The 23,605-nt window shown below is 41.1% G+C and overlaps 1 protein-coding gene across 1 annotated transcript in view; it reads right to left on the reverse strand.

Annotated features, from left to right (window-relative positions):
• Positions 1-23,605, reverse strand: part of SH3KBP1 (SH3-domain kinase binding protein 1) — a 218,823-nt gene that overhangs the window by 52,736 nt on the left and 142,482 nt on the right. The window contains exons 7-8 of the mRNA XM_010571263.1: positions 11,559-11,634; positions 421-515 (exon numbers count right to left, since the gene is read on the reverse strand). Of these exons, the coding sequence (XP_010569565.1) occupies positions 421-515; positions 11,559-11,634 (171 nt within the window). The remainder of the gene's footprint in view (positions 1-420; positions 516-11,558; positions 11,635-23,605) is intronic.

The raw sequence follows: 23,605 nt of genomic DNA on the forward strand, positions 1-23,605 counted from the left end.
AAAAATCTAATTCACAATTCCTGCAAGAAAGATAACTCATACACCTAACAGAGATGTTCAAAGCTGCCGCTTTCTTGAGTCTTCCAGTTTATTCTCTAGGCTTTCATGTTTGTTACAGGGATCAATTTACAATTTCTGTAGATCTGCCAGCAGATTCAAATTAAGATTAATTGAATAAACTTGTAAACTCAAGAGTACAGGTCTGCTGTTCTTCACTTAACATTATCAAGGTAAGGCTCTAAAGCACAAAAGGAAGGGAGATGTAGGGCTCTCTGAAGTCTACGTAACATTTCATTGTCAAACCGGCACTGTCTTAGGAAGGACACTGTCCAAGACACAAATAGGGATTTTTATGGCAATTGAATTATGCCAATTTAAATATCTGGATCCCTGCTTATAGGAGAAAAACATTGCTTTTACCTTACTGATAAGCGTGACGACATCACCTTCTCGGATTGTGAGTTCATCATCATTCTGTGCTTCATACGGAAATATCACTTTGCAATACTCCTTGGCTGAAAGGAAGAACATTCAATGTGATAAATTGTCACTTTATAACAACTGCTTATCCAAGGATGAAAATCTTCATAAAATGTTCCACAAGTGTCTCTTTGTGCTGCTTTATTTTCTTGCCACCTTTCTTTTTGTATTTTAGACCTTCATAAACAGTATGAAATATTTAAAAAACTGCACACTGATGAGCATTCCCACACACGTCATCCAGGGAGTCAGCTCTGTAGCCCCTAGAACCATTATCTCAAATGAAATTGCTCCAGACAGCAACCTGCCACAAACCATTTCCCTTAGAGTAAGCCTGTATCTGACACTTGCTTCAACAGTTCCACTGGTACGGCCTTCCACCAGATCACATAAATTGGAAGCATAAAGGACCCAGTAGGTTGACACAGTTTTTCTATCCCTTGGTGTGCAAGAAAGCAGGTATTTTATAAAGATGATAAAATAATAAATAATACATAATACATTAGTAAATGTAAAGGCATTCATAACTAAGCCTTCTGTACACTCAGCATAAAAGAGTTTTGAATATTAGTCTACAGTTTCCTCTTCCCTTTTCCCTTTGCTGTCTGTAAATAAGGGCCTCAACTCAACCTTAATCTGGAAAATACAGGAGCCAGCACTCCTACTCGGAAATCATAAAAAGCAGTTGTCATGAAAAGCAGTTACGTACAACATGTTGCTGCGCAACAGACAAGTATGTCAACGTGCCTTACAAATAAAAAGGGAATATGTATTCCAGCTGTTAAATAATGTATAAATATATGTGATACTCTAAGACAGCAGGTTTAAAAAGACCAAAGAAACACACAGAGGAATTACTGGACCCTTTGTAGAGTGGCATGTGACTTTGAAGAAGTGTTCACCTCACTTCAGCTGTCTCAGTTTTGATGACCTCTACCTCTAGTCAACTGTCATGTTCGATGCAGAGAAACAGGTACTTGCAGGCCACAGAAATCTAAATTAATTTGAAAGAAAAGGACTTATTTCTTTATACTTACTACAGAGAGAACCTGCGCTATTACACTTGTGGGTATTTGCAGCTCCACGGGGGGGCGAGTTCAGCTGCCCAGACACTAAGTGCCACTTCAGACACTCGTGGGGATGTAAGACACCCGCGCGGTTGGCAGATACCATGCACAACCTATGGAAGAGCCAGGCCCCTCTGGCCTGGCCGCTGAAGGCAAGCCAAAATACCTTGGGGTATCATCTCAAACAGCTCCAGATGCAGCCTACTGACTTCAGCCCCCAGGGCTGGGCATGATGTCTGGGTTCAGATTTGGGCATCTGATGTTAGAAACCGACGATGCCAGTGCCTACACTCGCACTGCAGTCGGTGGAGACGAAGCCGCTAAAGTGAGCGAAGCCTTGAGAGCGGCTCTCACCCTGAGAGAGCGAGCTCTTCACCCTGAGAGCAGACACCTACATTTGGTTAGCCGAATCGCACCCCGAACTCCCTGGACAGACCTCCGCTGGGACCCGTGGGAGCCCAGACACCGAGCTCACACGCGTACACCAAAACTTAGGGCTCCGACTCAGAGGCTGCATCCCAACAGCTGAAGTTTAGCGACAGGAACATCGACCTTAAACAACCAGCCAACACACGTGCGTGTGAAGGGTTTCTGCCTGTAAGCACAATCAGTCTGAGAAACGAATCAGTACTGATGGGGAAGGGGAAAGCTCTTCTCCAGTTCACACACTGCTGCTCAGAAACGGCACGAATTTTGTGTGGCGCCGGTTCAAGTAAACAAGAATTTCTCAGGCTTCACAGATTTATTTTCCTGAACACAAAAATTTAAATTTATCCAAGAGCATTAGCAGTTGGCTTTCCAGCCCCGCTCGGTACTTGGTCTGGCTGGGATGGAGTCCGTTCTCTTCCCAGCAGCCTGCAGGGTGCTGCGTTTTGGATTTGTGACTAAAACAGCAGTGGTAACCCCCCCGCCCCAGTGCTGTGGCTATTGCTGAGCAGTACCTGCACAGCATCAAGGCTTTCTCTTTTCTCTTTTTCTTCCCCATCCCCCAGCACGTAGTCAGGGGTGGGCAAGAAGCCGGGAGGGGACACAGCCGGGATGGCTGACCCCAGCTGAGCAAAGGGATGTTGTGTGCCACATCACCTCCCGCTCAGCAATGAAGAAGGCTGGCCTTGGGGGTGTTGGTCTGGGAGGCAGACGTTGCTTGGAGACTGGCTGGGCATTGGTCTACTTGTGGTAAGTGGTGGATGATTGCCTTTGCATTGCTTTTTTTTTTTTTCTGTTTCATTCACTCATTAAACTGTCTTCATCTGTGAGTTTTCTTGCTTTTAGTCCCCATGTTCCCTCCCCTGGGGGGGAGCAAGTGGCTGGGTGGAGCTTAGCTGCTGGCTGGGGTCAACCCACCATACCCCTTCTGATGTCTCTGAAGAAACAAGAGTCTGATAAAGACAATGAACGTTATCATTGAAAAAAAAACACCAACAAGGGAAAAATAAGCCTCTTTCGCTGTTTCTGAGAGCAGGGAACACTGTCAAATAAACATTTGGTAACATTGCCAAACGACTGGGCATGTGAGAACCACCACGTCACAACTCAGATTTCAGGCGATGAAAGCGATGTTTAACTGTTAGTTTACTGCCTTCTGGAGAAAGGGTTTGGATCTCTCTTTATGGACCCAGCTAGGATGTTTCACCTGCTCACTTGTCCTGAACACAGTATAATAACATTTTATGTAAAAGCTGGTTAAAAGTTGACTTAGGTCAGGTAGATGCAGAGCAGCACGTAAGAGAAACATGAGATTCAGCACATTTTTACGCTTCAGTGTGTACGCCCTCTTAAATAATTATGGTTCTTTTTTTTTCCTATTCTGAGAGTATCTGCATCCTGAAAAACAGCTTTGCTAAATAATATATTCAGTGAATTAGTACAGAGGCGATGTAGATATAATACTGTACTAAAGAAGCTGAGTGCTGCATACTCAGGGAAGTCTCTGGTTACTGTAAACAGGCTTAGCACCTCTTTTTTGGGATACAGAAGAGAAGTCAGGCTGGGCTCTAGGAGGCAAACACCACCTGGGCCCAAGGAGGATCATTCTCGAGTATCCATTCCCAAGCACATAAGTTGTTCCTCCATTCGCTAGATAATCTATACACTGTATAATCTCATGATTAGACAGGAAGCCAAGCACAATGCACAGCTAATCAACAGTGAAGAACAGCCACTATACCACAGTAACGGAACTATTCTGAAAGGATGCCAGCAGCGCAGCCCTCGCCCTTGGCATGGATGAATCCCATGCATTTCAGATTAAAGAATGCTTTGAACAGCAAGTGTCTCCAGGGGGCTCGTGTCTCCTGAATCCTGTTACAGGCAACCGTCCCTCAGCTCCCCCTTGCTATTTGAAAACTGTAAATTTGAATCATCCTTCAAGATGAAGACCCCGACAGACAAGAGTGGGGAGAAGGTTGTGGTTTCAGCATCTGAAAAAGTCAGTTGATAATCAGGAAAGTAAGTGCTCTCTTTCTTCTCTTTTTTTAAAGCTTTGCCGCTAAAAGTATGTGTCAGTGTGGATCTCACAGTAAGTGGCTGCCAAGAGCAGCAAGACTTTAACCAAAGAACTCAGTCTTTCACATATAGCAAATGGCTACGCATCTTCATCTTCTAGTTCTGATGTCAAGAACTCTGTTCTCCCATGACCTGTTCGTCCTCCCCAACAAGCTCTTACCTTTATTCTTTCTTTTTTTTTGTTACAATATCCAGATATCAGAGAAACAAGGAATTAAACTAGAGAAAAACATCAAAACCCAGATCTTAAACTCAGCCAAATACTGATGAAGTTCATAAAGAGCCAGGAGACAATCTTGTGAGAGGCACAAGAGGGAGCTGGGGTAGGCTTACGGCTGCCCTGTGCTCTGAAGTCTGGCACAAGAACACAGGGTGAAGGCACAGCCATGGAAAAAATTCATGGTTCACGTACCGTAGAAGTCTGGACTCCTCGAGTGCAATTTGCGCTGATGTACACTAAATCAACACATTCCTCTGCCTAACAAGGACCCTGTGGACCACACTGCAACAGAGCTAGGTCTCAACAACACAGATGGGTTTGGAACAATATAAGTGACTGAACAAAGTCAGCTTTCTAACTTCTTCTAAGGGAATGGTAGACCAACGTGATTTAAGTAAGTAAAAGCAAAGCCAACAGCACTCAAAATAATATGAACCTTTACAAACAGATTAATAAAAGCAGAGAAGAATCTAATGGGTCACGTCACTCTGCTGCTAAAATTGTCCTTACTCAGTGGAGAACAATACCGCAAGAGGATGTAGAAGCACTTAATTTCAACAGTTATGTTTAGATGGGAAGGAAGAAAAGATAAAAGGAAATTCTAATTTCAGACACATCACTGTACAGATCACACTGGAACTTGCCGAATTCAGTGGTTTTCAAAGTGAAATAAAAAAACACCAAAAAACCTAAACTTCAAAATAATATATCCTATTACAAGACTGGTAAACAGACTTAAACCAAATTAAAGCTTCAAACTGAGATACCAATATTAAGCATCCCTCAACTGTAGATGATATATCTCATTTTTACATTTGACATCGAAGGCTGGATTTATACCTCACAGATGGTTCTTCCAGAAGCCCCTCTTTTTTCCTCTGACCTGAAGACATTTTAAAAATATACCTGCTAATAAATCCCTGACAGCAGACATCTTGGAAACAGTAAGGGAGGAGAAAACATTATAATCATGAGTTTTTCAGCCCTCATTTATTAATTCAACAATAATTCACTCTGTCAGACCACAGAGCCTCTCTCTGCAAACTCACAGCTCCTCCCCAAGCAAACGAGAACAACCCGCCATAGGCAATGGGCACTGCTCAAGGAACTGAGTGAGCAGATAAACCTTACAGCATATCTTACAACTCAAACAGGCTGGATCTAATGCAGGATGTTCAACTTCTGGCCCAGCATATTCTGAACTGAGAGGACTTGGGCTAGGTATAATCCCATTTGAAAGTATGTGCCCTTGGCTACACCCTGTGATTTTTGAACTGTATTCTTCCAACAAGACTAGGTACAATGGGGACACAACAATAAGCATCTTCTCTGCCCTCGTCCCCCTTAGTCCTGTCGTTTGGAAGGAAGAACAAAGCCTTTGCTAGCTTCCCTGACAGACCCCAAGGGCCTAGGGTGACAGGCAATTCATCTTCCCAGCATCATCCCTGTAGCTCAGAAGTTGTGTATTGGGTTTGTGTGGCAGGGTTTTGGTAGCAAGGAGGCTACAAGAGTGGCTTCTGTGAGCAGCTGCTAGAAACTTCCCCCATGTCCGACAGAGCCAATGCCAGCCGGCTCCAAGACGGACTCGCTGCTGGCCAAGACCGAGCCCATCAGTGACGGTGGTAGTGCCTCTGGGAGAACGTATTTAAGAAGGGAAAAAGTTGCTGCACAACAGCAACTGCAGTCAGAGTAAGGAGTGAGAACATGTGAGAGAAACAACCCTGCAGACCCCAAGGCGAGTGAAGAAGGAGGGGGAGGAGGTGCTCCAGGTTCCGGAGCAGAGATTCTCCTGCAGCCTGTGGGGAAGACCACGTGGAGCAGATCCACCTGCAGCCTGGGGAGGACCCCACGCTGGAGCAGGTGGGTGCCCGAAGGAGACTGTGACCCTGTGGGAAGCCCGCGCTGGAGCAGGCTCCTGGCAGGACCTGTGGCCCCATGGAGAAAGGAGCCCACGCTGGAGCAGGTTTGCTGGCAGGAGTTGTGACCCCATGGGGGATCCACGCTGGAGCGGTCTGTGCCTGAAGGACTGCAGCCCATGGAAGGGACCCACGCTGGAACATTTCGTGAAGAACTGCAGCCTGTGAGAAGGACCCACATTGGAGAAGTTTGTGAAGGACTGTCTCCCGTGGGAGGGACTCCACGCTGGAGCAAGGGAAGAGTGTGAGGAGTCCTGCCCCTGAGGAGGAAGGAGCGGCAGAGACAAGGTGTGATGAACTGACCCCAGCCCCCATTCCCCATCCCCCTGCGTCGCTGTGGGGGAGGAGGTAGAGAAAATCGGGAGTGGAGTTGAGCCTGGGAAGAAGGGAGAGGTGGGGGGAAGGTGTTTTAAGATTTGGTTTTATTTCTCATTATCCTACTCTGATTTGATTGGTAATAAATGAAACTAATTTCCCCAAGTCAAGTCTCTTTTGCCTGTGATGGTAATTGGTGAGTGATCTATCCCTCATCTCGACCCACGAGCCTTTCATTATATTGTCTCTCCCTGTCCAGCTGAGGGGGGCAGTGATAGAGTGGCTTTGGTGGGCACCTGGTGTCCAGCCAGGGTCAACCCACCACAAGTTGGAAGGAAAAGCAGCTGCAAAGAACTACATATTTATCATGTGGTCTGTCACTGCCCATACTTCATTGAGGAAAAAGTCTCATCCTAAACACTATAAAGGGGCTATCCTCTAAAAAGAACTGGATGTTTTATGGGGGTAGTTAACATGCATCTCTGTTCAGCACCTCATGCCCCACAGTCTGTCCTGAGTTCAAAATGCGGCTTATTTGATACAGTCTCAAGCCCCCCAGAAAATCATTGCCTCAAAGAGGGAGAACACTAGCAAGAGAGAGCCTTCCTACAGAATACAGCTGCTTCATTATCTAGGCTGCTACAAGCACTGTATTTCACCCACAGAATTCAGCGGCTCGATATGTATTTACGATGACAGGGTAAAGCACTGGTTTCAACGTATAGACCTTCTATATGACTTGGGATTCTGCAGTACTGTAGTAGGTAAATTCATTTGTTTGCATTTTGAGAAACTGGTTAAATATTATTCTGTTCAAACCAGAACTGAGCAAACTCCATTTACTGTACCAGTGGACCCTGTTCACTTTAAAAGCATGCCTCTTCTATTTGTTCTCCTGCCAGACTCTAAGGATGAGCTGTGACATTCGAGACAACAGTCCACAGACAAACATATGTTCAAGCTTAAATTTCACAGGGGACAGTGAGTCTGGAATTTGCTTTTCCTCTTAGGCCAGGATGACACAATTTCCTCCTCTCACATCTGATGCTGCTTCTTTTTTGTTAGGTAAGAACTCTTCAACCCCATGGCAAGATTTCCTCCATCTCAGGGAATGTAATCACTGGGCTGGAGTCACCCTTCTAACTTTTCAGAAATTGGTTATTTATTTATTTTTTAGTAAAACAAACAAAAAACCTGTCTAGTTGATTTTTGAGGCTTAAATATTTCCCCCTTGATGAAGTCTAAATCATACACCAATCAATATGGACACAAACAGTAATACTAAGTAAGAAAAGAAGCAGCATTAAAGTAGTATTCCTTGAGCTTAAGCTTCCTCTCTTTAACTATCACTCATAAAATGTTCCTGAAATGGAATAAAATGTACAAAATCTAGTGAAAAATTACATCATTACCAAAACCACAAACCAGATGAAAAAACCCAAACACTACATTCAGCAAAACTATTAACTGCCATACTCAAGACTCATAAATGGATTGCACTAATAAATATTTTCACAGAACTTCACAATATTCAAACTGTCAAACCACCATTTCATAAAAAAAAATAGAAACAGAACTAATTAGGGCCCCATTAATCTAGATTCAGCTACTCCTTACACCTTCTACCATCACGCAAAAACATTAGTTACTTGCTAGGATTTTGGTATTCCTATTATGCAATAGGTTAACACAAATTGTAAATAGTGAGTGGAGTAATCAAATTAAGTGCTGTGGTCAGTGCATTCTGTGACTTATTGCCTTTGCTGTTTTGTTGTCTGCTTATTTATACTCCATTTTTGCAATCTCAGTAATCTGCAATAGCTGTCTCAGTCACTGTAGATGTTTTTGCTTTGCTGAATTTTAGAATCCAACAGAGCTACTTAAAAATTTATATATATTTTCTACAATATAGCCTTCCCACTGCAAGCCACTTAAACTAAAAGCAAGGTACTTCATAGAAAAACCAATATATCTCACCCCCGAGATAGAATTATAAACACACATGCATGCATATGCCATCCCAGCTACATGAGAGAGATGGAAATTCTACAGCAGAATAATTCCCCTGTAAGCCTAGCCACCCACAAACCTAAACCAAACAGCTCTCCCCTCTTCTCTTCAAAGATGCATTCCTTCATTCCTGAAAGGTTAGTGATGTTTTCCAAGGGTCCACTCAAGCTCTGTAAGGATCTGTGCTTTCAGTGTGCTCTCCCTTTGAGCAAAAGGTCCTCTTTTGCCTTGAAGAGTCATCCGTTTATCCCTCAAAATCTTAAGACCACTTCTTAGGGAGATTTACATAGCATACTATTGGGAGATGCATCTATAGAACATGCTGCTCTGTCTTTTGCTCCAACCAACACACCCCATTGCAGAACTTAGGCCACCTTGCATGTCCTAAGAGCAAATGGTAAGTGCATCAAGTGCCTTGCTGCAAATCACTGCCCTACCACACCAGGAAAGCTATAGGAAAAAAGCAGACTCAAATCAAGATGTGGGAAGAGTCAGCAACCATCACTCCATGCTGAAGCCCCTGCGGGCAAAGAGGGAAGATGCTACCGCTCTCCATTTCCTCTCTCAGCAGGCTCTTTCACAGTACAATTGCATTTTTTGTCCAGTTGAGACTAAGGAATAACAGCATCAGTCACGGAAAAAAGTAGGTGGAAGATGAAAAACTGCATTATTCCTCTAGCAACATAACCTCTCTCTTGCTTGCAGCATACGTCTCCAGCAGTAATCCCAAGGGAATCTAAATCACATAGCCAAAAGTCCCCTCTCCATACTGAGCTGAATCTATGGATCTTCTGTTTCTTGCTGCTTCTTTGGAGAATGGCACAGTATCTATTCTGTTCAGCAATTAAAGACTCCAAGGAAGACTGGGACCCTACCATCCCAGACAAAAGTGAAAGTACCTGAGGTCCAAGATGGAATGATACTTCTATGCTGAACGCTGTGATTAGGCCATTCATCAGTTTTCTGAGACTGCCAACTTCCCTGGATTCAATGCTTTTTCAAGCTTGTTTGTGGTAGGTTTTTAGGAGAACGCAAAAATTAGATTTTGGAGAAATGACAAATACTAGATAAATCATAGTCATATGCCAGACTCTGATTGTACTCCTCAGGTCTCACTATCAGACATTTAACTGTATTATGAAAAAAATATTCCTCTGCCTATATCAAAACCCAAACCAGACTGAAGTATGTTTCATGTTCACTGGAAGGTTTTTCAATTTAAATGAAGACAGCTTCAACTGATTGGAAAGTATCTCCTGTGACACCATTTGAGGCTAAGACAATTATATATAATTACATTATATCAGACCTTCCTATACATGTCCTTCTCTTTCCCAAGCAAGAACAGAGATGCCAAAAATTCTACTGAGGCCCCAGAGATTCCAGGAAAGAGAAAATGTCCTAAATAATAAAGTTTAGGTAAAATTCATAGAACATGCGAAGATACTGTACAAATAAGTAGCCCACCCTTCTCATCGGTTCTGGCAAAAGGGATGTTGAATGACATTTGCACACAACCGTGGTGAAAATAGATGGCAACAGAAGAGGGATTTTCTGACCAAAAAGGTGTATCCGAGGGAAATAACAAAAAGGTGAAAGGACCGACTAGAGCCCAGAACCATTGATGGAGAAGTGTCTCTGTGTCAACCAGAGCTCAGTGTGTCACCGTAGAAGGTACAGTTCTCCAACCACTGTTCATAAGGTTTCCACATTTGTTTGTAAGTGGTATAAGTATGAAACCCCAGTACCCTGGGATGCAGTTTCAGCTGTCAGAAGTACAAGCTGATGTGGAACGAGGCAGCTGCCTCCCAGCCTGGCTTACCACACAAGGGTTAGTGCTGCGGGGGGAAAGCCCGTGGGACCATCCCTTCTGATGGGCACCTCCACTCCGGTCAGCTTAACCTGCTCAAGCTGCAGGTTGGGAAAGGTAATTCCAAACACATTCATTCAGGAGCCCTGCTCTACATTACCAGTTTGCTCATTTTTCAGTATTTCGAGTTCTCATTTCCTCAGGGCAATTGAGTTCTTGCAGTACTTCCCTTTAACAGCCTCGTGTCACAAGGGGAACAAGAGAAGAGGATGCCGCGAGTCAGTTAGCGTGGTGCAGCTAATGGACAATAACTCACTAAAAGTTGTTCTAAGCTGCTTTTGCAGCTCTGAGCTGAAAACATGTGGTAAAACAGGTCGTAAGCATACACTGTTCTCAGACAGCCCCTGTTCTGCTGCTCCAGATGCTTGCCTTCCTACGTCTGTATGTGTTTTGGTTCTGAGACAAGACATTACCTGCTAGCTATCTAAAAGGAAGGAGAAGGACTGGGCAAGACTTAAAAACTCAACAGTTTATATTATACTCAATTTCTTTACTAAGGCATGGCTATGTTCTTTTCCTTCTTATTCTTTTCTACTGGAATCCATAAAGTTTAGTTGTAACTTTATATAAATAAAATCAAAAGATTGGGAATATATACCTAAATTATTTGGTAAGCTAGTTGCATATGCCTCCCTAGAACAGCACTTAGACCTGCCTAGAAGATACAATTATTGGTTTTTGTTTACTAAGCATTGAAATGATGCAAACAGAACTGAAGTTGGACACTGTTCATTTTCCATACAAACTATACCACTCACACCAATTATTTCTGCTACACAAAAAAAGAAAAAAGAGGAAAAAAGCAAGGTCACTCACAGCCAGAGATATTTTTCTATGACCTACCTACAAGTTACAGCCTGAAGTTGGATCTTATTCAACTCTGATTAATTCCGAAGTACCCTCAAGGCTGAAAGCTGATCACGTAATTTAATTTGATTTTTGGTGGCAGAAAACTCAAGGTAGGATTATCAGAGCAAAAAGAATTCAGAGGATTCTGTGAAACAAAGCATTCTACATACCGCCTACTCAAAGTTTATCCTAAATATAACTGTCTGCATCCTCTCCTTTCATATATACAGGACACTCTTTTAGCCAAAACCAGGGAAAAGTGTTCAGCTTGCTTTTAAGAGGCTTAATAGCATGAAGTGCAAAGATGAAAAAACTATGAAACCTACTTTTTGTTCTGCTGTCCACTTCTATTTTTGTTGGCTCCTGAGTTGCTGTGGCTGGAGGTAATTTCTTCCCAACACTCTGAAAAAAAATAATTATTCTCCTTTAAAATTTGCAGGTTCAGTTAAAAGTTGGACAACATAAAAAATTGTAACAGAAATAGAAAATATAGGAGTAGAAAAAGGACAGTAAAGAAACAGAGGCAAAGACTTAGGTTTGTCTGTGGGGTTTTTGTTAGGTTTGGGGTTTTTTTAATGATATAGAATTCATAAAAACGTGATTCTCAAATTTTCCCATTAAAAAAATGTTTACTAACATTTTTAAACAATAACCCCTTAACACAGTTTCAGGGAAGACTCACAGAAATTTCACTGGTGGAATGCATATGTGATGAAATTACTTAAGGAAAGGTGCTATTCAGTACCAAAAGTAAAACCGAAAGAAGGGGGGGGGGGAAATCCCCCTTCTGTCCATACAAGGAGTATTCATTTCAGTCATTCTACACTAAGTGTGATTTTTAAGTTGACAACAGCTCTTTAAATGGTTCTCATTTTTATTTCTTTTGAGCAAAAATAACTAATTTACAGAGGAGTACTACAATAAGCAATAATCAGCCTCAGAAAGGTATGGTAAAGATCTAGCTGGAAAGCAGTGAAAATTGTACTGGAAGAGATGTAATGAAGAATTTGAAGCTACCGGGCCTTCACAGAGATAAAAGCACAGAATACCTTCAAGATGAAAGTGAGACTGGGAAGACAGCCTTTGGTTCAGAGGCAAACAGAGCAGTTCAAGATAGCTGCACATCTCAGCATGCTCATTCATGATCAAACCTTTATTCACACAGTTCTGCTTCATAAAATGGTTTGGAAAATGATGAGAGCACGTACTCTAAACTGCACTGCTATTTACCTCAGAAAGAAATGCGTACTAGAGGAATATCCCAAAACTTTAATTTAGGGGAGTTTTTCTTTTTTTAAAGATGAAATTGTTATTCAAGAACAATTAATTAAAGGAAAGCATTTGGTAATTGCTTTATCATACATGAATCATTGATCTCATGACATGAAACCAAAACCCAGATAAACCCACAGCAAGCTAAAATTTAACAAGCTGAAAATCACAGCAAAAGAATCATGGGCAAAGAGGAAGGAACTAGTGTATCCCAGTGGGAAGGGCACGCGGCAATGTAATTTCTTAATTTATAGCAGATGCAAGTGCAATGCTTGCAAACATTCATTCATCTGCTTGTTCAGAATGAACAGCTGTGCAGGTGAATAAATCAGCATGGGGAACCAACTGACTCCTTGGGAACAGAAAAGAGAATACCACCCAAACAAGGCTGTTCTTCTGCTGGGAGCTAGGAGACCCGTCAGAAAGCAGTCTTTGCATGAATTGCAATTTGTTCAGGAGAGACGGTAAAAAGCCCAGGGAGCAAAGTGGCTGAAGACACGACTCTTTTTGCACATAGAGAAATAGCCTGAGCACAGAAACAAGAAACTGGACTCCTGACAGGTCTACCGATAGATGAAGAGCTGTGCACAACTGGGTGTAGCACACGGAAGGCGCTGAAAGATCAGTGACCTACAACATCCAAAGATCATTTACTGCGGAACGAGCGAAGCTGTCCCAAAATCTCGCAGTGAGGAGAGGAAGAAATGTTATATCTAATAGGAGGACACAGAAAGTTGCAATTCAAGTAATTTAAATGAGGGTCGCACAGAACCCACTCCAGTGAGGAGGGACACTGGAATTTGTTATGGGACAGGGACAGGAGAAGACAAGTGGAACTGGTATTCTTTAATTGTAAGGGGACTGCACTCAAGGACTTTGAGGGGTGACGCAAGCACCACTGACAGGAAAAAGGAAAGAAAATGGATAGGCCATGCAAATCTGGTTTCAGGTAGACCTGTGCTGCCAAAAAGTTTTATTCTTCCTGTAAAAACATACTAAAGGAGATTTTTTTTAAATTACGATTTATTTATGTTTACAATTAGTCTATACTGATCCACACATTTGCATGGAAAACACTCCTAAAACATCTCCATGAAACTTAATATAGTACTCATTTGTTCATTAGGAAACATGCAAGATAAACTTTCCTCACTCTAAGAGACACTGAATCCTCTGTGATCTGTTAAGTCTGATGGTTCTGCTTTAACAGGATAAAACCTCAAGTATAGCTAAGATCTGCATGCTGGGAGTCCCAGATCGAGTAGTATTATCACAGTTACCAATTTTTCTGACAAGAGAAATGGGAGACAGACAGATCTCCTCCCATATGAGCCAGAAACTCCCCTTCTGACTCTCCAACTGTTCTACATCACTCATACTCTCATACATGTCAAATATCTACCAAATTTACTAGTGGCTAGGAGAACCAAGCAAGCCCAACTTAAATTCTTGCTGATTCAACACACATCTCCATGACATAGACTCTTCTTCTCAGGGACTAGTTTCTATAGGGTATTTTGGTCTCTTCTGCAGTTGAAGGCCCAGCATAATTTACCAAAACCTTCCTCACTTCTAAAAAATGAAACATGGGAGCAAAGAATACTCTTAATTGTGTTGAACTGAAGATTTCAATACAATTCTTTCTCCTCCTCTGTTCTTCCTTTACATAAGAAGGTCAATTCAGAAAAAAATGTCCTCCAAGCCCTTCTAGACACATTGATCTATGCTGCAAAATACTGATATACAACTCCAGCTTTCACACTACTTAGTCTTACCCGATTCATTCCTACCTATCAGGCTCAATATTCCCAAGAAACAAGCAGATCTTACCCCTTTGGGACAGAGGCACAAAAAATGACTTAGAACTTGAAGGACTTTTGGGGAATTTAGACGCTCCAAATGCAAGAGCAGGATCCTCAACCCTGCCAGCATCAACTGACATCTCCCAGCATGAACTCTCTCCCTCCATTTACCTAACTCTATCATTTTGTCAGTAATGTTTACAATAAAATGTCACATGCAGCATGAACCAGAATGCCCATGATGACGCCCTTCCAGCAGTGTCCTAATTGCCAGGCTGCAAAGATAAGTGAAGTTCTGCATTTTCTCTCTGGCCCTTTATGTCTTGAATTCTTGGCTGCAGAATGGTTTCAGCACCAGCAAAAAGGGTAGCTAACATATTCCCCTCTGCCTTTGTGTCTCTAGCCTGGTGGTTCAGAGACACTTCTGAAGAGTACCATTTCAGTTTCCCTCTACCCTCCTCCAGTATGCTGATTACCATAAATCTCATTTCTAGATGATGGCAGTCAGCCTTGTTCCACTTACATTACTCTGCAGACACTACTCTGACTTGCTTAGTCCCATCACACAAGAAACATGTGGTGCAAGTAGAGTTCATGCTTCCTGACTCCAAGTCTCGGTTGACTCCCAACACACAACAGAACATATCAACAAAACAGGCAGAATCTTGATCCCACTATTTCTGCAAGGCGAGTATAATTAGATTATTTAGCTGTCAGACACAAATCCCCCTAATCGCCTGACGAGTGAATCCTAAAGATGAAAGGGGATGAAGTGCCCTCTTGCTGCAGAAACAGCTGATAAAAGCATGAATAATGACCATGATTTGGTGTACAGATATTCAGAGGCATGAGACAGATTTAGCAGCAACCTGCCAGTATTAATGCTTGGTTTTATGAAGCCAACAGAAGGATAGTCTAGCATTAAATAATAGGTTCTGTTAGCAGAAGAGCCCTCAATGACAGTTTGGTACGCTGCAAGTCCCTATCACTGCAGACCAGTTTCCTCTGATACTGAGTTAACAATGATTACAAAAGTGTTTGAGGTGGCACACAAAGTTGTGTGAATGAGGTCACGGTACAATCTAAACAGTCTCATTTCCTTTCATTTATGTACTTTGGTTCAACCGCAATCCCTGTAACAGCAGAGAACAACACAAGAGAAGCAGAGCACGTACTGGGCAGTATACATTTTCTCACTTGAGGGCACTACGGCCCTTCCCTTCAACTATTCAATCCTGACCAGAGGAAGAAAAGCAGACTGGTGATCAAGTTTCCTCCTTCAGGATATTTTAAAGTTGTATTTCAGGGTTTTCTGTTGTTGCTGAAAACTGAGTTGTCTATTTACTTTTGTTATTCAGGTCTTGTGTCTCTAGAACATTTCATCTGAAAATTCACATTGAATTGTCACTTGTGCACCAGCTAGGTCCATACAGAAGATTTTGTTATATTTCTTTACACTGAAGGAACATACTTATCCTTTTACTTTCCGTTAACAAACACAGGCTTTTCGAAGCAACAGCTTATTTACTCACAAATCAGGAAAAAAAGATTTACTCAGCATCAGTATTTATTCTGGAAAGTGAATTGAGGTCTTTACGCTAGATAAAATATTTTGGAACTGCTGCTTGAAATGTAACTCCATGAAGATATCCCTAGAGAATACATCAGACATTAAAGAATTCACAAAAATGAGCTGTATGAGCTGGAAACACTATTTTAAGCTTAACATCATTTGTCAGTTTGAACAGTGAAAATAGAACAATATGCACTGATGTCTTATACAGGGGAGGAAAAGACAGTTACTTATCTTGAGAACTTTTAGAATTTCAGAAAACCTCAATGATTAGGTCAGGGGAAAAAACGTGCTGTATTTCTTTGACCATAATGCTTCCTTTTAACATTCAACTAGTATTTTTGAATGTTGTTTATATGCATGAGACTTTTTTCATCTAGAGGTTTACGTGCAAATCCAAGGCCACTGTTAGTGACAATATAAAAGCTCTGTTCTTTAATGTATTTTTTGGCAGTCCATTTTGTAACCGAGAACATTTTTTCACAAAGAAGCAGAAATGGTTACTAGATTCTTCCAGCTCTGGATGAACAGAAACATAAACAAGCTTCTCATTGACCATGTATAATGCTGGTGTTGTGAAGGGGGAGCCAAATTAATTTCTTTGTTCTAATATGCTTCAAGTGCTTAAGGAACATCATCAAGTCCTTTATCCATCCTACCTGGTCTACCTTAAATTAAAAAAAAAAATAAAAAATTGAAAGAGCCCAAGTATAAAAACCCCAAAGGCTTTCAGATGTCAAAATGCCCTTACTCTGTCAGAGACAAAATAAGAGAAATGTCCAGGATTTCAGTTTTTCCCATGATACCAACATTCAACTCCACATAAAGTACTTTCTGTGACAGCATGATCAAGTATTGTTATCCTGGGGTTTCCCAAAAGGACAGAGTTAACACTTTTCCTAAAGGGTCACCACATGGCACTTCAAAGAGGCTGATGGGAATTTTAAGGAACCTTTACAGAGAAAACAAAAATTCTTTAGGGAAAGTGTGATTAAGCACCTGCCTGCATATTTGATTGCCTCAGTCGTCTAAAATAGCTTCTTTCTCTGTAGCTACTTTCTACCCAGCTGTGCTTTGGTAGAACTACCATCCATATGCTCCTGAACTACTATTATTAATATTTTTTAATACCAACTAGATAGGTACATCTGCCCAATGCACGCCCAGCTAATATAGAGAGCCCCAGTTGCCCAAGCTGCACGCATTTCTACTGACATCATCTGCGAAGAGATTCCCACCATAATGCAGGTAGTTTCCTTAAAACTAGGTTAGGTGAATGAATGGGACAGGAAACGAGTGTTCATCAAGTCCTCAATTACGACCAGACTGTCGCAAGCACAGGGAAGCAAAATCCTTTTTATTCTCGTGCTCCTAGTTTACTCTGAGTATGAGCAGAGAGACAGGACGTCTCGCAACGGGGCTTTGAGCAGCCTGGGCTAGTGGAAGGTGTCCCTGCCCATGGCAGGGGCTTGGAACTAGACGATCTTTCAGGTCCCTTCCAACCCAAACCGTTCTGTGATTTTATGATTCTAGAATTGGTGTCTCACAGGTGTCTCATAATTCACTTGCTGTGAGCAAGAGAGAGGGAACAGCGCGGTGGCTGCCCGAGCCCACCCACCAGCGGTGGCCGTGTCCCCGGGGAGCCAGCCTCAGGCGCCGATTCCTGCCACCACTCCTCCCCTCTGCCATGACGTTAGCCTATCTGCAAGGGGAAAAGGAGGGAACTGATCTGTGTTAAGAAGTACTGCAGAAGGGAAGGAAGAACAAAAGAGAGTTATCCGCTTCGCTAAATGGCTGCACAAATGTTTGGGTAGAACTGAGGCAGGAAAATTTATGGTCATAGGGGTAAGGCGCAACTCTCAGCTGCAGCGCTCATTTATACCAGCTTAAGCTCACTGGGAAAGCATGGTGAGCACCTCTATAGTGTGGTTTAATGATTCCTGGGGCCAGCATACCGCATTTTGACCATGCTCAGGGCAACCAAAGGAAAGGTTGCAGTAGTGCTGGTCTTTACATCGTTCAAAAGATGAAATACAAACCACACCGAAGTACTCAGCTCTACATACCAGATGATACTTCCATAAAGAATGGGCACCCTGACCACAGGATCAGATGTGGCACACATCCATATGGGATGTTTTAATGGGACGTGTGGCAAATATTTCACAGAATGCAGACAACAAAGCAATTAAAGTATTTTTAAATTTCAAATTATAGTTTCTTTGCACATAGTCAAGCTATATAACCTTCTACTGGACAATCTGAAAATAACACACTTTCATACTTAGTCCATATTCCAGCAGACTTAAGTGCAGTTTTTCCAGCTGATGTCTACACTACATGACTTTTGGACTTGGATGAACATAGGCCTTCTGAATTATAGCGTATCTTCATAAAGAAATAAATGCTTTTTTTCTTTGAAAAAGACTTTACCTGTGAAAGGTTTTACCCTTCTACAGCAAGGTTATGAAACCCTGTATTTAGGTGCTGCGAAAGGCACATGAACCACTGGCACCTGAATTCTCTCTGTCTTGACAAAATCAACAAATCTCTAAATAAAAGATGTCCCTCCAGATAAAATCCTGGTCTTACAAAGCAACAGAGCAAAGCCTTCATCCCACAGAACTCCTTGAAAATTGACATAATTTCAGCCATTGGCATGACTCTTGCCACAATTAACAAGTTTGGACAAAGCAGACAAGTTGTCTGAAGTCAACAGTGAAGAGGTGGAGGCCTCATAACTCTTCATGAATACCAGTCCTCCGGGAACTGGCTACTACACCAGCACTGCTTTAGAGGAAAGCAACGTTCAAGTAGTCAACTAGTATATCCTGCCTGAATTTTAAAGGCTTTTGGAATCAGGATGCATATGCAGAAAAATTAAAGGTATCTGGGAGAAAAATGTTTTCTCGTATTCACAGAGAAACTGATATGTTTTTACCAAATACAGAAGTTACTTCCTGAATGCAAAAAAAAAGGGGGAGGGGGGGGAACGACAACAAAAGTAGCATGTCAGTCTAAATCCTACTACAGTACTCTAATTCTCATTCCAGAGAATAGTAAACAGGTTGCGATTACATTACACCACACTCAGTTCACTTGGTGCCCTAGAAATAGAGTACTGAATGTCAGAGCATCTTACAATTGCTGTATCTGTCATCCATTGTCATGGCACTGGAATCCAAGCAGACAAGCAAGAAAGTAAACAAAGCAAAGGAAACAGTACAGAGGTCCCCAAACAAGGGAAATTTTAGAACAAAACATGATTTTGCTGGGGCTTTGTTTTCTGATTCATCAGATGATTATTCTTCTTATGCACTTCTTTTTTACAATTGAAAAAAAGAAGCAGAACCACCTCTTGTCATCAGTTAAACTGCTTAAGCTACATCAAGTCTAAGAAAAAATGCTTTGAATACTTAAGGAATAGTCACATTTGTTTTAATTAAAACCTCTTTTATTTTTTCAAAATAACTGTTATTTCTGAAATATTTAATAAAAGAAATTACTGGTGCTTTACTTAATTACATCAAAAAGTATTTGAAAATCATGTTCAGAGAAGACCTAGAAAATCACTTACCGGGACAGACAACAAATCATTTATGTAGTTCTGAAACTTCATGGCAAAATAAAGACAAAATGGCAAGCCTGTACTACCTTTGGCATACCACTGTGAAGGATTACATACAGCAGAAAAGGGAGGGAGAAAGCAAGGCCGGGATGATTTAATCAATGTATGTTGACATTCCTTGATGGCTCAGAGTTTGTTACTCCTTCACATTTTATTTGATAACAACAACTGAATGTCTAATTTGTTTTCAGGAAAAAGTTCTTTAAAAGAAAAAGGGAGAATGAATAAGAAGCAAAGGTCAGAGTAGTAAGTTCTTTGGTATGTTTTCCAGGTGTGGATTTTTTTTAGGAGAAAGCACTAGGTGCTGCAATTAAACTTATATTATTGTTTTTATCTTGTATTAATCAAATTTTATCTATTTAATATGTTATCCACAATTACTTATTATTTTAATGATCATTTAGCACGATTTCTTACTTAGCCATTCAAAAGCTAGGAAATCTTAAAATTTAGGGTTTCATACAGACCCTCACTTCTGCTGTGTTATAACTACATGTGAGTCTATCATGTTTTACATGTAATCTTGTTATACTTCTCAGTACAATGGCATTCAGCTGGTTCTGTCACTGAGGTGTAAAATGACAATATGTTGTCATTTTGAAGTAGTTATTCAAGATAGAGTTCATTTCACTTAAACATCAGCTATGAACCAGATGTGCACATATGGGCCAGTGGCTGCAGGCTTCCCTTCTGTTAATGGAGGTAAACAGCCCTTTTAGCATGTAATTCATCTGGACTTCTTTGGAATAAGAAAGGTCACATCCTAATAATGACTTCTAGTCTACACACTGTGAAGAAACCTTGAGTACTAGCAACACCACAGACATCTAAATTCAGTCAATGGAATCCCATGATACTTGCTATTTTTAAATATTTTAGTTGTGTAGTCCATGCGTATTATCTGCCTGGACAGCAGCCAGCTAATCTACCTATAGGTCTGTCTTTATCTATCTATCTCTCTCTCTATCTCCATATGTATCTATCTATCTCTAGGTCCGTCAATAAATCTATAAACCCAGCTATCTAATCAATAAATACTGGTGTTACAGCAGTACAATGCTGTCTTTATGCAAGTCCAGTATGACCTTTTCTACTTTCCATGGCCAATTCACAGCAATTTTCATTAAAACACACAAATAAAAAAGTTGCTGGTCCTGGCTCCTGAAGATTGAAACTGTGACCTAAGTGCATGCTAAAAACTGAGATTAAAAAGAATTTACTGTTCATCCTTTTTAAAAAAGATTAACTTGGATAAGTAACTGATTAAAAGACAGGAAACAAAAGGCAGGATTTCGTCATGATGACCAGTGGAGTCCCTCAGGGATCTAGATCAAGGCTCTTGTTTTCCACATGTTCACAGATGATCCAGAAAAGGGGAAAGACAGAAACTCAGTTCAGATAGAAGTAAAATGACACATTTGAAGGAAAACTGCTATCTTGAGACAGAAATGATGGGCTTTGAAACACACAGCTGTTAATACTTTGAAAAGCAATAAAGAGCGATGGAAAGCACTATTGAAATGCTGTATAAATCCACCCAACACCTAGATCATTGTGTGCGGCTCTCACCTCCTTTCCCCCTCACACATAACCCACCTCAGTCCCTAAAGGAACTGGAAAAGACAGAAAGCCACCAAGAATGATCAAACCTATGGAACAGATTCCTCCTTCTGGAAAAAAAGATTCACAGGGGTGATTTAATGGAAGTCTATAAAAATCAGGTGGGGCACTGAGAAGGTAGCTAGGGAGGATTCACTCATTACCTCTACCAGTACTAAAAATTAAGGGCTATCAGAAGAAATTAGCAGGTACCACATTCAAAACAAAGGGAGGTAACTCCTTCCCACAGTGTGTGACCCAGCTGAGTGGAACTCTTTCACAGGAGTTACAGACGTAACATGTTACTTGCAATGAAAATGCGACCACTCGAGTTGATGAGGAGAAAAAAAATCCATTAGGGTTATTAAACACAAAGTTCAAAATGACTAGAGGCCGTGAAGACTCACTGCAAGAATTTCTCTGTATGCTTACTCTGTTCTCCCATTCTTCCCCAGGCTTTCAGTATTGACCTCTGTTTGGAGGCACGATACCAGCCCAGGCACTTTTCTGATCTGAACTACAGATGTCTCAGGATCTTCCAATTTCCTGAAAATATCATTCCTTAACATATGGAAGTGAAATATTGAATGCAATACATTTCGGAAAGTAAATCTAAATAAAGCAAGGTGACAAAAAACCAAAGTGATAACACAAGGGAAACTTCAAAGGATTACTCCAAATCCTCTCTCCCCCCAAACGTTATCAAAGAAACTAAGTTTTTCAGTTAAAAGGAAAGCAAAACTATAGGGAGAACAAAGATATAAGAGAAAATAATTAGAAAAGTCTTCAAAATTATAAAGCAGTAACTTTTGGTTTCTTACAGGTTCATTTAAATCCTCTGATTTGTAGGCCACTACAGAAATTTTCAATGGAGTAATTTCTGAGCCAAAAAATGCTTTATGGCATATGCAAGTCTGCTTTCCTGGGCCATCTTTTGTAGTTATCACAGAAGCAGAGAAACCCACTATGAGTCTAAAAGATTATAAAAAGCAAACACTGTATTGACAGTCAGCTATTGCATGAAAAAGACAAACCCACCGTACAGAAATACATATTTGCATTTCCTCTTTAGCCATCTCAGACTTTCTCTGAGCTGTAAGGTGCACTACATCTACCTCATCTACTGCAACACTATCGGTGAAGCGCTCATAACAACTTACCAACCCCCTGAATAAATTTGATTCTGTCAAGCAGTCTGAAAAGGCTTTTAACTATCTCCGACTTTCCCTGAGAAAGTGCTATAGATTTAAGACGTCTTCAGACGCACAATATTTCAATATTTCAGTGTATGAATACATACTGCTTCCTCAGTAATGATATTAATGTTTATGCTGAGCTGTAACTGTTTATATCCTCCACATTCATGTAATTTATATTTTTGCATTAATAGTAGAGTCTCAAACCTTCATAGTGGGGAAGACATCTAATTAGAGAGACTGTTTCACAGATTCCTAACTTCCCGTTTACAACTACAAAACATGTCCTCAGCGATTTCGGAACCGCTTAAATGGAAAATTACTTTAGTTCTTGCTTCCAGCTGTTGAGCTCCATTACGAAACGACCTGAGCCAGTACCAAATGTCCCATCCAGCTATCCATGCACTAAAACTACCAGGTGTTTAGCAGACCACCAGCAGTCTACAAACCACAGATGAAGAATATCTTCATTAGCATTATGCAAGTCACCAGAGAAATATGCGCTATCTCAAATAACATTCAAAGAAATAAGTAGGTAAAATATGCAATGCAAAATTTTTTTTTAACTTCTTGGATGGAAAAGGGAGTAGAAACAAAAACATGAGTACGAACAGGAAAACATAATTTCCATTAAAACTCTGGGTAGCTTGGAGAGCAGGAGAGTGCACCCTTTGCTTTTACATCACTCTTCTCCACAGTTAAACCTGTTCTACCGGCAGGCGAGTTCAAACTCTAAAGCTGTTGTAACTTCATATTTTGACAAGTTCTTAAAATTTCAAATTATGGGCAGGGAAGACAGTAGAGCGGCTTCTTTCTACCAGTATGCTTGATGTGCTGGACAGGAGAGAAACCCATGTGTCTTAACTCACACACCTTATAACATTCATATTTCTGTAAAATTTGGAATCCTGACATTTGATGCTGTCAGGCTATTTCAAACCATTAATGAACTAAAAATCTGCCTTCCTAAAAGGTTAATGGTGAGAAAGTCAATGTAAGAGTTTAGATTAGGCAGATGCTGCTGAAACAAATGGAGCAAGACATGGTAGAATCACTGATGAGTAAAAATGCTTTAGCAAATTAAATAAAAAAAGCAGATACAGAATGAATCCCACACAGCACGCTCCCAACTGCCTCCTCTCAAAGCACTGAAAGCATGTGCATCAAAATGAGCTGTATGAACAAGCTCATTTTCTTTCTTCCTCAAGCTGCGGATTTGCAGTGCTAGAATATGCTTTTGTAGTGAAAGTTAAGTATTTTGGGGAGCAGATAAGTCTTCTTTTTTCACTGCTTTATTTAGTCT

The sequence above is a fragment of the Haliaeetus leucocephalus genome, unplaced genomic scaffold (genome assembly GCF_000737465.1).
Source record: "Haliaeetus leucocephalus isolate CR32 unplaced genomic scaffold, Haliaeetus_leucocephalus-4.0 Scaffold317, whole genome shotgun sequence".
NCBI lineage: Eukaryota > Metazoa > Chordata > Aves > Accipitriformes > Accipitridae > Haliaeetus > Haliaeetus leucocephalus.